This window comes from Xenopus laevis, chromosome 5L, assembly GCF_017654675.1.
Source record: "Xenopus laevis strain J_2021 chromosome 5L, Xenopus_laevis_v10.1, whole genome shotgun sequence".
Lineage (NCBI taxonomy): Eukaryota > Metazoa > Chordata > Amphibia > Anura > Pipidae > Xenopus > Xenopus laevis.
This window is the reverse complement of record NC_054379.1, coordinates 35,353,676-35,370,144: the sequence shown is the minus strand read 5'-3', so window position 1 is coordinate 35,370,144 and position 16,469 is coordinate 35,353,676. Positions and strand designations below refer to the sequence as shown.

The following is a 16,469-nucleotide window of genomic DNA, read 5'->3' as shown; positions in this document are numbered from 1 at the left end:
CTGCTTTTAGTACAATTAGGTTTCAGTTATTATTTCTGAAATTGACAGATGGGCCTCCACAAAGCATCGCTATTTCTTAGTGAATAAAGTGCTGTTTCCTTCTGTTTCAGGAACGTTCAGTTCAACGCTTAAAAATTAGCAAATATCGATAAAGAAATCAAAAGTAAATTTCTTTCTTTCTCCCTTTCTTTCTCTCTTTCTTTTTTCTTCCTTCCTTCCTTTCTTCCTTTATTTCTGTCTCCCTTTCTTTCTTTCTTTCTTTCTTTCTCCCTTTATAGCTTTCTCCCTTTCATTCTCTTTCTTTTTTCTATCTTAATTTCTTTCTTTCTTTCTTTCTTTCTTTCTTTCTTTCTTTCTTTCTTTCTTTCTTTCTTTCTTCTCGCTTTCTTTCTTTCTTTCTTTCTTTCTTTCTTTCTTTCTTTCTTTCTTTCTTTCTTTCTTTCTTTCTTTCTTTCTTCTCGCTTTCTTTCTCCCTTTATAGCTTTCTCCCTTTCATTCTCTTTCTTTTTTCTTTCTTTCTTTCTTTCTTTCTTTCTTTCTTTCTTTCTTTCTTTCTTTCTTTCTTTCTTTCTTTCTTTCTTCTCGCTTTCTTTCTCCCTTTATAGCTTTCTCCCTTTCATTCTCTTTCTTTTTTCTTTCTTTCTTTCTTTCTTTCTTTCTTTCTTTCTTTCTTTCTTTCTTTCTTTCTTTCTTTCTTTCTTTCTTTCTCCCTCTTTTTCTCTTCCTTTGTTTCTTTCTTTTTCTCCCTTTCTTTCTCTTTTCTTTTTTTCTTTTTCTTTCTTTCTTTTTCCCCATTACTGATGTGCTATTATTTCCCAGGGAAACCAACAAGCCCCATGGGCAGATAACAAGAGATATATTATATAATATTGTCTGCTGTTGGCATGACAAAGTCAGTGAAAAAGAATACACACACATACTGCACAAACACACACACACACACACACAGACACACACACACACACACATACTCACACCGACACACACACACACACACACACACACACACACACACACACACACACACACACACACACACACAGACACACACACACACACAGACACACACACACACATAGACACACACACAGACACACACACACACACATACTCACACCGACACACACACACACACATACTCACACCGACACACACACACACACACACAGACAGACACACACACACACACACACAGACACACACACACACATAGACACACACACAGACACACACACAGACACACACACACACAGATACACACACACACACGTTGCACTTGCAGTGACTTTTCCCTTAAAGTAATAAGCAAAGAGAGGAATAAAAGTGTTTTGGCACTTGAGCTAATCGCAGGTAATTACCCTTTCTTCACACAACAGAGAATTGTTCTTGTGGTTTTGCAAATATTGGATTAGCTCCCAGAAGAGCCACACTCAGGTCTTGAATTAAGCCCAATGGGCAACAGGTAAAAAAAAAAAAGGGAGCGTGGGCTACTTATTAAATCGTCCGACTTACAATTCTTTCAGTTTATTTGGGGGTCTACTAACTCGTCTGCAGACACAGGAGACTGGAAATTGCCTTGATCCCCCTGACACCTCGAGCAAACAGAAAGCAGAGCAAATGCATTGTGGCTCCTCAATAAGGTAAAGTCAAGCCCAGATCCAGTTTCACAGTCAAGTTCCTAATAAATCCTCCGCTTTCCCTCATTCAAACAGCAAATTGTAATTTCCTTTATTCAATGAAACCTGGCATTGCAGCTAATTAAATCAAGCCAGTTACCTCTCTGCCACATTTGCTTCCACCAACTACACCGTCTAATTCGCTTCCATTCGGTACAAAAGAAAAGAGACACTTTTTCATCTTATTTTTTTTTTTTTTGAACAAATGAACTGTCCCGAATCACAATACGATTCATTTGATATTTTCAAGAACAAAACAAAATTCACAAAAACAACAACAACAACAGCAAAAAAAAAAAAAAAATCCTATTATTTCTGAATATTGATGTCCATGTAGTTATTTTAATATATTTCTATTTTCTGGGCTGTGGTGAGAGGCAGCAGCAGAATCAGATGGTTCCTGGGTGCTTATTGTAGGTGCCTATGGCTTTTCCCCACACTGGGTGAATGTGTAAGAGACTACAGGGAGTACAGGTGCCGGCAGGTGCATCTGTGGGGAGGAATCTTAGGTACAGTTCATTCCAAAAGCTCTTCTGCATGTCTGCCCTCACTACAAAGGAAGACAGGGATAGAGTGTGTCAGATGTACTTACAGTATAAATAGCAAGATCAGAATGGTTACAGTATTGAACATTACATTCTACTGGAGCTGAATCAGATCTGCTCTTCAGGAGCTTTTGGAAATAAAGAGGGGAGGTGGGTGGAGGGGTCTGATATTTAATGAGCGGAACTGCAATTATGATGTAATTGTATAAACTGACTTTTTATTTTATTTTATGCTTTAAGGGTCTGTCGTTTCCTGTAGACAAAAAGAGCCTGTGTCTATGTCTAGGACTCTAGGTCTGTGTGTGTGTGTTTTTCGCACACGAATAAATATAGCACGAATTTTTAATTCGCCTTTCCATTCACAGACAACAATGGCGGTTTTGAATGGCTGACACAATTTGGGTTTTGTCAGGGGGTCTCAGTGGCCCTCCCTCAGCCCAGCTGCCCATATGGAATAGAACGTGTTTAAGTTGGATCACAATAGCAGCCAGTGACATGCACAACAAAAAACCCAAGGATTCTTCTTCTGGCCGGCTCTGAGATGCACTGCCCCTGATAAACCAATTCAATAGGCACCAAAAGAAAGACAGAGAAAGAGAGAAAAAAATAGTCACTATCTTTCTGTCCCCCCATGGGTCTCTTTCATTTCGCCTTTTTAATATGCACGCCTCTTACATCCTCAACTAGCAACCCTTCCCATTGTCTTTATTTGTCATGTCTACTGTATATTGTGCAAAGATAGACTCAGCAAACTGCCCCATTACACGGGCAAATTTAAGGCCAAAGGGTTAGGCCACACAAGACTTAACTGCTTTTATTGACTTAGTTACAAGCCAAAAAGTGACTGGTTTTTCTCTAGTCCTGTCTACAGGCACACATCAACATCCCCCAGAATAACAAAGGTGCAAATATATATTTAAATACCTATATATATCCGTATAGAAAGAAAATTATTTATTATTCAAGGTGTGATTTGTTTTATTTTATGAAGATATTTGTGATTTTCATTGTATAATCAATTCTAAATACCAGTGATGGTGTTAAAATAATTAAAACAAACAAACTAGAAATAACTTTACATTTTCAGTTATTTAAAATAAAGCAATGTTAGTATTGTAACTAGACTGTTGTAGCTTCAATTTTAATAAATCTACCAAGGCAAGATGAAGTACTTTCCTGAGAATACAGGTATTTTATATTTAATTGTATAAATTAAATATAAAATATTTATAGCCTGCAATGGTTTTCTAATGTTCAACAGATTACAGTTTTTTGGCTCTTTTAATTTGCACATTTAAACAATTATATTTTAAATATATTGATGATGGGTTGAGTGCAGAGGACTCTTGTATTTGTCTATGTATATATATATATATATATATATATATATATATATATATATATATATATATATATATATATATAAAGATTTAATTGTTTAAACGTTCAAATTAAAAGAGCCTGTTGAACATTAGAAAACCATTGCAAGCGATTTATATACATAATATATAATTTTATCTATATATCTAATACCATATCTAATCCCATGATGATTATAAATTCAAATTCCTTTTTAAAATTAAATTATAAAACGTTTTTCTTTTTTTTTTTTCTTTAACACTGCCCGGGAGAATACCATGGAGGTTTTGGGACAGATAATCTTGTTAGGATTGAATGAAATCTTCTAATAATGACTCCGCTAGGGGATTCAATGCAGGATATTAATGTTACAGTCTCTGTGTTTATTTTAAGGCTGCCAACACATTTGATTGGTATAATTACGCGATTCCTAATAATAATTAAGACAATAGCCTGCGAACAAACAATTGATGGTAAATGCTGTTGTGGAAACTAGAATGTAACATTTTAATGTAATTACTATAGACACTGTGACTGTTATTAAGAAATAATTGTAAATCAAATATTTTTGGCAAATAAAGAGAATTGGGCAAGTATAATATTAATAAAGATCGATACACCTGCACTAAACACCTGCTGAAATGAAATTCTACGAAACCCCAGTATTTTATTTAGTGGATCTTAAAACAAATACTGGTGTGATTCCTAAATTTCCTATTATAAAATACACAAGACTGCAGTAAATTCAGGGATGAATAGTCAGTTTTTACCTCTGCTTTTTATATATTACCGACTATATATATCGTTTTAAACGACCTATATATATATATATATATATATATATATATATATATATATATATATATATATATATATATATATATATATATGGATACATTCAGTGGCTGAATCAAATCCCACCACCTAGCCTAACTATAATATTTCTGGAGTCTGGATAACTCCTCTATTACAAAAAAAAAAATGCAAATAAAATGTTAACAAGGAACATTTTTTATGTGCAAAAGGGACATAAAGCTGAGATCTAGTTAAAAAGTCACGCACACATATTTTTTGAAACACATTGTTTTATTAAAATTCTTATAAAAGTCCAAAATCTCCCATGGGATGCACTTTTAATTTTTTTTTTTTTGTTTTTGTTTCCATCAATGATTCATATACAGCTGATAGATCTCTATGTAGGTGACTGACATGTCGTGATCTACTTTATGGTTTTTTTGGGTGATAATTGCATTAACAAAAAAAAGCGCCTGATGCCAATAATAACCACTTCTATACGTGAAAAATGAAAACATCAAAAATAAAGTTTTTTTTTTTTACACTTGGCCATAAATAACTTTTTTTTTTCTCGTGGTGGCTGTGTTATTGAAAGGAAAAAAAAATTTCTAAAGTGGTTTTCACTTGCTTTATATACGATCGACAGCACTTCTACAACACACAAGCATATTATTTACAAAGAAAATCACATAAGCATTCGGACCCCCCCCCCCCAGCAGGTAGGTAGATTCGCTGTAGTTGAGCAAATTTTGTAAACAAGGAGCACAACATACCAGAAGCTGGGTGTTTGAGAATGAATTGACCTTTCATAAAAAAACAAAAACATAATAATAATATTATAATAATAATAAGTATGCCTCTTTTTTTTACCCAACAGTTTTTACACCCCCATCATTTTTTTTTTTTTTGGAGCAGACCAGTCCATAAGTAAAGTTCACCAAGTCCACTGTTGGGCTTGCACCAAGTGATGTGCTGTAGGGTACTGGGCGTTAGTGGCAGAAGAGTACTGGGCATTATATTGCATGTGCTGTAATGACTGGGCGCTATAGGCAGAGAAAGGGATGCCACCTGGGAATGTGGCTGCTAAGTCCTGAGCTTTCAGAGTGTGGCAGGGTTTACCATCCCTTACCAGGACTGGCACTGCCACCCGCCTAGGGGAGGGAAGAGGAGTCACTTCCATACCTTTTTCTGCCCGGGCCCTCTTCATCTTGTACCTGTGGTTCTGGAACCAGATCTTCACCTGGGTGGGGGTGAGGCGGATGAGACTGGCCAGGTGTTCTCTCTCTGGGGCGGACAGGTACCTCTGTTGCCTAAATCTCCTCTCCAGTTCATAAGTCTGTGCCTTGGAGAACAGCACCCGTCGCTTTCTCTTCTTGCCTGAGTCTGGGTTGCTGGATTGGTCCTTGTCGTTGTCTGGAGACTCATCAGCTGAGGGTTCTGGTGACTTGGGTGATGAATCTTGCTGCGAATTGCTGGACGCAAATCCGTGCACTGCAGAGAATCCACAAAAAGATTGGCTGAGAATTGCACTTACTTGTTGTAACCCACTCATACCCATTATACAGTGTGGGTGCTTCCATACTGCATGCAAACGTCCCCAGATGGAAATGAAGAATATCACACACACACTCTCACCAATATTACTGAAAATGGACTCACATTTACGCACAGACAACTACCTATAGATAAATAAAATGTCATTAAAAAATGAAGTTGCTTCTAATCGTGCCCACTCGCAACTGTGCATTGTGCCTAGCACCAGAAACGTGAATTGATTTTTAAAGAATAACCAACAATTCGGTCATTGATAAAGCACAGCCCGAGCCTCATGTGCCAAAAAAAAAAAAAAGAGTGATACTGAAGTGTGCACAAAGATCTCTCTGTCTGGGGGGCTCTGTCAGCCTTTATCTAAGCAAGTGAAATTAATGCTGATTTTTTTGGACCCTCTAAGAATAGCAGCACAAGCAGCAGCAGCTATTTCAGAAATGTGGTCATAGACTGATTTGTTGAAATAGCTGGAGAATATTTAGTGCAAGAAACACAATGCGCCTTTATATGACATATATTTCTATACAGTATTGGGGTGCAGGACAGGTACTTACAGGAGTACTGGATGCTCTCAGTAGTGGCCAGCCATCGTGTATAAGGGTTGTCACTGCTGTCATAGAAGGGGCTTTTTAAGGGCAGACTCTGTACTGTTTCCAGGGGGCTTTGCCCCAATCCTCTTGGCTTTTTAGTGGGTTCAGAACTGTCTGTGTCTTCATCTGCTCCTTCTGCAGTGGATCCATCTTCATCATTGGTATCAGGCAGATCTAGAATGTCCTTTACAGAGAAGCCAGTCTTTGTGTTGGTTAAAGACATATTCTGCAGCTAAGTGGAGACACCAGTGTGCCAATCCTCTTTCCAATGGGAGGAAGAGAAAAAAAAACACACACACACACAAGAGAGGGAGAGACTCCCAACAAGTAAAGTCTGTAGGGCTGAGATGTTGTGTGAATCAAGCGCAGTTGAGTGAACTCCTATAGTTTGTAACTCCAGGGAAAATGCCAATGTCAGGTTTAGCTGAGGGTCTGGCTAAAGCACCCACATCTCTCTCCTGCTCCCAGAAAAAAAATAAGCCATTACTGGAGAGCTGAGTCCATATAAGGTTGCTGTGCGCACAAGAACCTGCAGGGAGCAGAGGGAGAGACAGAAATCACATTAGAAATGGCTAAGCTTGGCCACGTGTGGGCGGGTCCTGGGAGTCAAGTGGATGAAGACTGTGTTTGCAGATGTGAAATTGTGGGTTTTGGGGGAGATCCGAGCCTTTACCATTGGTGCTTCAATACATGATGAGTGGTATAACGTGTCAATTAATTACAAAGACGGGGAGGGCCTTTTTACATAGTATTTACATACAAAAAAATCTCCAAGTAGCTTGATATTCTCCACACTTGAAACTACGTTTAAACAAATTGTCTCCCTCTAGAAAATAAAAAAAAAACCAGTTTGCACTCATCCTCTTTATTCCTCAGGTTTTTTTTTTTAAGGCTTAGCAGCAGCAAGATAGAAAATTGTCTATTTACAGAAAGAGAAGAGCGACTTGGAATAAACCCCATTGAGGATGATGATGATGATGATGGCTGAACAAGTTGCCTTTCACATCGGCCAGGGAGCAACTTGTGTAAACCTCTTAGGTCAATATTGTGGTTGGGGCTTAAGGATGAGGAGTAGAAATTAAACAGTAAGTAATTGATTCTTCTCTGCACCCAAAATAAACCCAAGGCTAGAGACATGCAATCATCATTCCCCCCAAGCCGGCCTATAGCAGAGATTTAATGTCCTTTTGTTTAAGGTAAAGCCCGGCTATTCTTTCCCTAGAACGCGATCTAACAACAATGGCGACAAATCGGCGTTAAGACGCCGCTGCTTATTACTGTCACCTGGATGGTAAATACAGGTGGACTTTCTGCGCACAAACAGATATCCATTTAAATACAAGGGTTTTCATGACAGCAGCTGAGATTTTCTGGGTTAAATAGAAGGGAATTGCATTTTTTTTTTACATTTTCGAATGGTTTAGTTGATAAAAATGCTATAAATATATCTATTTGTATCATATTTATGGGGTTGTTAGCAGAGTCCTTGCCTATGTGTAGGGTTAAAGGACGGCTGCCCCGAGACCTTGCTACTAGTGTCTGCTCAGGGGGGGAGAATTAAGGATTTTATTCCCTACTAAAGACCATGGACTCTTTTGTATGGAGGGTCTGTGCAAGTTGTTTGACTGTAGTACAGGGAGATAGAGAAAGAAAAAAAAAATAGCAAAGTCTGGGAGATGCTGCTGGGGAATAAAGGGCAAGTAGTTATTGTGGATGAGTTGATTCCAGCATCTCTCTGCGGCTCCCAGCTCGTATGTGATGTGTGTGACAATGCTCCAGGTTTTAGCGAGACCCCCATCGCATCCTGGGTGGTCGGACCCGGCAAACACAAATACAAACCGATTGCTAAGCTGCGGACAATGGGAGAAATGTAGACAAATGTCCGGCTCCTGTTGGAAGCCTTTGTCCCGGCTCCGTTTTTGCATTTATTTCAGTGGAGAAATAATACATGATTGACGCCCCCTTACAATGTGCTCTAACTGTTTGGGATAAATTTGAGGTTGTCTCTAGTTGTCATGGCATTCAACCTCTTTCAATGGGGGCTATCTCTTCATCCAAATGCTGGCTTCGACTTAACCCCTTCTGCTGCCTGGGAAGGGGTTAAACCACCAAGCAGAACATTCTTACACATTGATTTAAAGGATAAAAACGAATGTACTGGCCAAGCAAAAAAAAAAAAATAAATAATAATAATAATTGAAATATATATCTATTTTTATATATATTGCATTTATTTATGTATAGAATTCAATCGGGTGCTGGAAAAATATTCCTATCTAAAAAATGTCTTTATTGATCAATTGAAACAAATGTGCATCAAAAAGGGGCAGTTGTTGTAGTTCAGCCACACGTGGAGGATCTCAAGTTGCTGGATCAACAATATCCTATTAAATCTCGATCGATAAACAGTGTGTTTTTTAAATAAAATTCTCGGTGCTGCAGGGGAGATAACTGCCTACTCAGGGAATTAAAGCCTCACTCAGATGATTTGTTGTTCGATCTCATTAACACCAGTCACACAAGGCCATTCGTGTTTGCTTATTTGTACCCACAGACCTGCTGCCTTTGCTTCCCTGGACCACCTGATAGGTAAATATTTTTCTTACACAAGGACTTGTGCACCATTAGTTACAATTCAATTTGATGACAAAGCACCATTGAAAAGACACACAAGTGCCCCATTCATTTGGCCTGGGAGTAGCTATAACCCACACTGATACCAATAGGTGATAGATTTGCTCCCTCTACAGCACTGGCACCTGCCTTTGGTTTTTTTTTTTATTCCAAAACTGTGGGAAACAAAAAAAAAATTCTACAATTTAAAGCCCTCCAGCTGTAATGGCAATAATCAGCATGAGCTTGTGGTGCATATATTTAGCATTAGAATAAATGATAAAGTCTTTCTATATTGTGTAGAGATAAATGGATACAGTTATCTATGTGTGTGTGTGTTTTTGTATCACTTCTGGGTTTATGCCAAAATACACTGCAGGGTTGAGTATGGGCAGGGAGAGAGATCAGTGCAAATAGACTTGCAGCTAAAATACAATGCTTGAGCCCCAGAGGAATGTATCTAAATAACACATTTTAAGGAGACTGTGTGTCAGCCTTGTGATTATAGACTACACAACATTAATGCTGACAACGTTTCATTCCCCATCGCAGTGAATTTCTCCTAAATAGACACGCAGGCAGGACTAGTCACAAGGGTCTCTGTGCCAACTGCAGGGAATGGCACGAATTAATAATGCTCACTTATTCAAAAGTGCCATCCACTTCTTACAAGAGCACCCAAAGCCTGCTAACTAATGCTCAAATTGCCTTTTTTTAACCATTGATTTGCTAGCTAGGCCAACAGTGCATTGTCCAGCACTCAAACAATGAAAACAAACTCCATGAAATTGTGCCACATCATTCATTTCCATGTTTATTTCCATTTTCCAACTTAGGTTAACTGATAAGTGAAGAGAGAGGTGCTTGCAGCAATTTGGCCAGTTATTCTCCATTGGGAAGTCATTTTCCCCAGATCTGATCCTCACCAATGATGCCTGATGATATCTTACAAAATTACTTCCATTTCATGGATTGATGGGTTGATATTACAGTGCCATAATCTATATCCACATCCTCTAAGTTGATATATTTATGTTGCAAATGGGCATGTGCTAGGTTCCTAGACTTAAAGGCATGCCCCAAGATGATTCTGTTGAGTCACTATGAAATTAGAGCTTATTACAAAAAAAAATCACTCACATTCTATTCATTCCTATGGTATTTTTAGAATTGAATTTATCAAACTATAACTTTCACCCATTGATCAATAAGATTATAATTTTTTTTAGATATGATTAGAAAGTGAGTGATTTTTTTTTGTAATGGGCTCTAATTTCACATTTTGATAAATCTTCCCCAATAATCTGTTTGACCATCATGCAGGAGCCATGCTTATTTTTATTATAGCATTTTATTAATTTACACACTAGTCTTATTCACACTGCCATAACCCAGGGCTAGCAATTAGACCTGAGTCAGGAGCAGCAGTTAGACCCCCCAGCATAGCTGTTGCTGAACTACAACTGCAAATACCCCTGCACAATCAAGGCCAAGGTTGTCTGGATGGGAGTTAAAGTTCAGAAACTCAATGGAGTAAGTGGAAGTGGGAGGGGCGAAAGCAGAAAACTTATCTTGGATACCAGTGACATCATGGCGAGTGGACAGATCGCAGTATCTAAGTAGTGAAAGGGTTAAGATGTAATAGAATGTGTTTTGGGTTTATATACGTTGGAGGACGACGTCTCATATGGGATAGGGACTCTTTAGTGACCGCCTGTGTTTGGGGTAGGGATTGCTGAAGGATTGTTTGTACAAGGGGAAGAAAGGGAGAGATAAGCGAGAGCAGAGCAAGTGGCTGTACTTCAGCTCAAGAGCTCTCTGCTAGTATTTACCTACTAGTGACTTCAACTCAAGCCATTAACCCTTCTTCTGCACTGGCTTAGCTGCTACTTACTCTACCTGGGCACTTACTTAACTCTTTACCACTCCACTCCCATACTTAATTCCTGGCCCTCACTTCTCTCTAGTTGTACCTGTTTGCACCCAACCAAATATACATACAGGTTATTTCCATTCTATTACCTCCCCCTCCACCTAGTTGTTCTTACTCCATCTCCCAGTTTAATTTCTTTTCTTGTAGCTTTGTGTTCTTCTGTCTCCTCCTACACCCCTCTCTTTCCTCACTTGTAACCTAACCACCCCTCTACTTCTATATTTCTGCCATCTCTAAATTAGCCAATAACTTTCCATGACATCAACCCCCCAATTTTGTCTTTACCACACCCCACTTTCCCATTTTTCATCTCTCCTTTCCACTCTGAACCTCTCAGACCCATTCTCTCTTGCACCCTTTTTTAAATCTCTATTCTAATCTCTATTATTCACCCAGTTTCTCTCTCTTGCAGTTCCCATACTCCATTGTAGCCCTTATCTATCAATGGCATTACCTACACGGCCCCCTGTGCCTATAGCTGTTCCTTCCCCCATACCTCTATACCCCATTATTCACCCCTTCCCATTACCCCTTCCATCTTTTCTCTAATTCACTATCCTAATCTTAATGCCCCTTCTATTCACTCTCTTTAACCTCTCAACCTCGACCAATCTCTTGTTTCTTCTCTATAACCTAATCTCTCCTTTCCTCAATTTCGATCCATCTATCACACTCTCCCCTTCTCCTTCCATCTTAATAATTAAATGGTTTTACCTGTATTTAAAAAAAGATTTAGTTTTATGGGGTTGTCATTCACGTTTCTCTAGGGCCCATACCTTTAGTAAATGATATAACAGAGAAGCTATGTAGAGTGGTTTTAGATAAACACGGGTCAATTATCAGTATTGGCACCTATAGGATGAAAACCTTCTCATATAAATATACCTATAAATAAACTATATATAAGATATAACTGTAAATAAAATATTCTTAATTCTCTTACAGTATTAGTTAATTTGAGTTTTATTGATGATTAGACAGCAGTTTTTTTAACTACCCCATATAGCAATACAGATGGTGCAACTGTCAGTTACAGTCTGAGCCCTGTGCTGCCTGGACTTATAGACTTGTAGCCACAGTGGCATGCCACTTATTACATGGCTACCGTTGTACAGGTGTTTTTGGAAGCAGCGTCAACATGGACATACTTCTATTCTTTCTATCACCTGTAGCTATAATAAAAATAATAGTAATTGCTGAAGGCTGGAAGTTGATTTGATTAGCATGCAAAGCCATGGGAACACGAGTTGCTGATAACTTGCTTTTTGTTTATTAGTTATTTCCCCTTATTTGTTATTCAGTTTGCAAATCACAACACCCGCTGATCATTAATTGAATTAATTGATGGTGTAAAACAATGTTTAGTCCCGATTGGTTCAGTGGGAGGGTGCTCTGAAGATGTTATTGGCACAATAAATTGCCTGTTTCTCTTGTGAGGCCCTTCCAACGTTTATTATACAGGTCCCCTCTCTGGATGTAAGCTGATAAGGCGACACAAAGGCTCACTAACTGAGATGATTCTAAAATATAACAAATAATTAAGACTGAAAGAGAAATAAGGAAGGAATCGATAGTGTATGTTCTTATTATTGTAGCCAACTGCATTCTAGCGTTATCTGTTTGCTGGATAAATAGCTGCTTCTCTTTTCTGTTACCTATTAAGGGGCGGAGTCTGTGCTACCTGTGCTACCTGTGCAGCCTGAGCTAAAGACAGCGCAATGGATTGTCTAGAGTTAAAAGGTGCGGGCTGCAGGCAATGAGGGCAAATAAATCAATGCATGTTAATGGAGTCCAGTACAGAGGCTCCGTCTCTTTATCACAGTTAAGTAGGTTTTAAATCCACATTTTATCAGCAGTTTCAAACCAGGTTCCCTTTAAAGTGCGGGGATGATGACATTAGTGGAACAGAGAGAGACATGCAGCACCCAGGCTTTTATTCCCAGTCACCCCCAGGCTCCTTTCCAGACAAGCCATTAATTATTTGTTCAAAATACAAGAATCCAAATTGGCGTTTTGATTCCATTTCACAGTAATGTGAGATAACAGGGAGTCTTGGGGGACATCCCGGGGTAATAAATCCTAATAAGAAAAAGAGGATTTCCCTTTTGTATTAAAGTCACATTCCTGGATGTGGGTGCCCCGAGGCACAGGGGAGGGTGCCAGGGATTTAGCCCCAGATGCCCACACAGCGATACTTTATCTCCCTTCACGTGTCTGAGTATCTAATAGAAATACATCTCTCCCTCACATTCTGTTCTTGGCCATATAAAAGAGCTAGCCCCAGGGCGAGCTTACCGTGTGTCTATTATGGCTCTTTCATTTTTCTAAAATCAGACTCCTTGTCCTCCCCGGGCAATTCATTTAGCTTTATTCTGCCTTGCACCCCCAGTGATTAAATATGTCACAGTGAGATTAAGAAGCTTAACGTGACCCACAGCAATGCTTATTTTATGCTCAGTGACTGTCAAAAGTCTCTAAGGTCTGGTATAGGGAAGGTTCATGTTTTGTAAGTGCTAGCTCCTGGGCCAGGTAGGTAACACTACAGTACACTAAAGCCTAAACTAAAGAAGTAGCTAGAAATGTTGCACATTATATTTTGTGCTTCTGTAACAGCCCAAGGCAACCACAGCCCTTTAGCAGTAATGATCTGTCTCTCTAAAGATGCCCCAGTAGCTCCCCATCTTCTTTTCTGCTGATTCACTGCACATGGTCTGTGCTGCTGTCACTTACTGAGCTTAGGGACCCACTCACAATATACAGTACACATAGAATATAAATGTCACAATATAAGGCTGATTAGCAATTAATAGAGATAATTACTACATGGCAGCACAGAAACCAGTGCAACTAGCATCGGAATTTAATAATCAGCCTTGTAGCATCATCTTATATTACAGACCAACCTCATGTTCTGCTTAATAATTAGTGAGGACCCCTAAGCTTAGCTTCTCAACAGCTGCTCAGAGCCCACTGAGCATGTGAGTGTCACAGACACTTTCCAAGATGGTGTCCCCCTGTGACAAGTTTGAAGTCCTGGATCATTGCTGCTATTGACAAGCTGAAACTTTAGGCTGGTGCAATAAGTTCAGTATATAAAATATGACATTTTTAGCCACATTCATTTTTTAGGGTTTAGTTCTCCTAAAGAGAGAGAGAATTAACAATGTCTGAATGAGCCCTTTGTAAATAACGTTAATACTATTAGTTATAAATGAAGGCTTGTGAGTGAAAGGACTCGAGTTCTATAGGGAATAAAAGAAAAAAAAAGAGGTCTGGTTGTGCGGAACATTACTGATCCTCCAGCGGTCTCTACTGACACAAAGGAGAACTGTCCGCTGGAGCCTCACCCAGTGACTTTAGCGCAGCGATTTCCTTTTATTAGCTGCAATTGCATCTGCGCTCAGCAGTCGCGCTAAGCTTTCTAGAACTGACTTCTTCAGCGCTATGGTATTGGGGGGCGACTGTCTCTAGTTTGCACAATTACCCCAAACTTGTAACCTGTTTTTATTCGCACGATTAAAGGGACCGGGTAAATTGAATTACAACCCACACAGAAGCTGCTACACAGCAAATAATCCTCTCAAATCACCTTCCCTCCTCTGAGCGTCAATTCGCAGCCTGGACAGCGCAGCGACTGCAACAACCAGCGACTTCAAGGACTCGGTAACAGATACAGGCGAATCATGTTCCATTATAACAAATAGACTCGAATGAATTTCCAGTTGTTTGTTCCTTTATTGTCACGTGTCGATGATTCATTCTAACCTATTTTTTATTTTATTATTATTATTATTATTATTATTATTATAAAACTGCTAAACTGAACCCCTGTATCAGTGGGGCATAAGGGGTTCCATTATGGAAGCACACATCAAGATTATTCATTATACATGCGACTTATACATGCTACAGATGCTATCACTGTCTGGCAGGGAATGCTGGGAGTTGTAGTAGATACTTTTCACCTGTTTATAAAAGAGAGCTGGGGATCAAGCAGCACTCGTTGGAAACACACAGAAAACAACTGAAGGGTTAGGGAATAGGGGGATCTTACCTGATGGCAGAGCAGGGGCAGCGACAACTCCCAGCACCCTGGGTAAGTGAGGAGCAGTCAGTGGGCAGGTGATGGTGCTGCTGTCAGTGTACACAAGTAATATGATGAACACGATACACTTTGCACTTCAGTGGGTGGTCGCTGGAAATTCTTCTCTCCCACTTACCCTGACGTCTTTATTCTCTATTTCCAATCCCCAGATCTGACAGTTTTCCACACAGACTGACTCTCTGCCACCCCCACCCCCCACTCTCTTAAATCGCACGATCTGTTTGTTTTCCTTCCCCCGTGACGTGTGGCAAAATATTGGCCATATGTTCATGTGTAATAAATTGGTTATAAAGGCAAACACTGGGTTTCCTTGATAACTCTCATCTGGCACCTACCCACCTTCCATTTAAACACAGGCAATAGCAGGTTGTTCTATTTTCAGCCTTCTCCAGCACATTGTACCCAAGAAGGGTCACATAATAATAAGGGGCGAGCCCTGGACGTGCGACCCCCCAGCAGGCATGGACTGGGAGTCAAAATAGGCCCTGCCATTTCAAGTACACAGAGGCCCAAACAGCCCTCTACCAGCCCAAAGAGCCCACTTTATGGTAACTTTCTATGGAACAATACAGCAGCCCCTCTGGCATTTGCCAAAACCGACAGATTGCCAGTCCGGACCTGCGACCCCCCAGTGTCTAATGTAACATGAATGATAGAAGAGCTGGCGCTTTATTGCGCTATGTTGTTGATATGTTTGTGTTGGCTGCACTAAATATCTGAGTAACCAATAGGCCAGATGTGACATGCAATGTGAATGTACAAGTTGGTTTACTCTAGATCCCCTGATAGGGCCCCTGATGGCACAAGCTCCAGGAGATGAATACACTTCCCACGTCTGTATCCACAGCATAGAGGTATGAGCAGAATTCTGCCCTCTGTCACTTGGGAAGCCAGGAATCCATGATAACTGCTACTGCTGCTTTGCAATGCACTCAAGGGAAAGTACTAACTACACTGACATGAACCACATACACTGAATAAACTAACAGACACAGAAGCCTCCTGTCTCCAGCCTTTTGCATATGACTCCAGTGTCAGACTGGGACACCAGGGGCCCACCCAAAAACCTTTAACCAGGGGTCCACCAATTAACCTTAGACCAGGGACCCACTCTCAGTACTATTATTCTTCCTCTCCTCACTCAACCTCGATTCTCCTAGTTTTTACATACTATAATCTATTATTCCATCTATTTAGCCTCTTTATTCTCATAGAAATAGGGAATGGCCATGAAATAGGCCAAATTTTTAGCAGCATGAGGGCCACTGACACTGGGCCCTGGGCCCTGGTATCCCAGTGGACCAG

At 39.7% G+C, this 16,469-nt stretch overlaps 1 protein-coding gene across 2 annotated transcripts; it reads right to left on the bottom strand.

Moving 5' to 3' along the window:
• Positions 1-1,849: 1,849 nt before the first annotated feature.
• Positions 1,850-7,272, bottom strand: nkx2-2.L (NK2 homeobox 2 L homeolog). 2 transcript variants are annotated; one of them, XM_041562654.1, is made up of 3 exons: positions 6,478-7,272; positions 5,558-5,866; positions 1,850-2,226 (listed from the first exon to the last, which is right to left on the bottom strand). In XM_041562654.1, exons 1-3 carry the CDS (start codon positions 6,734-6,736, stop codon positions 2,066-2,068), a joined length of 729 nt encoding a protein of 242 aa, XP_041418588.1. In that variant the 5' UTR covers positions 6,737-7,272; the 3' UTR covers positions 1,850-2,065. The 2 variants fall into 2 exon arrangements, with proteins under 2 accessions (XP_041418588.1, XP_018118342.1); XM_018262853.2 differs by lacking the exon at positions 1,850-2,226 and having other exon boundaries at positions 4,655-5,866; positions 6,478-7,245.
• Positions 7,273-16,469: the final 9,197 nt, after the last annotated feature.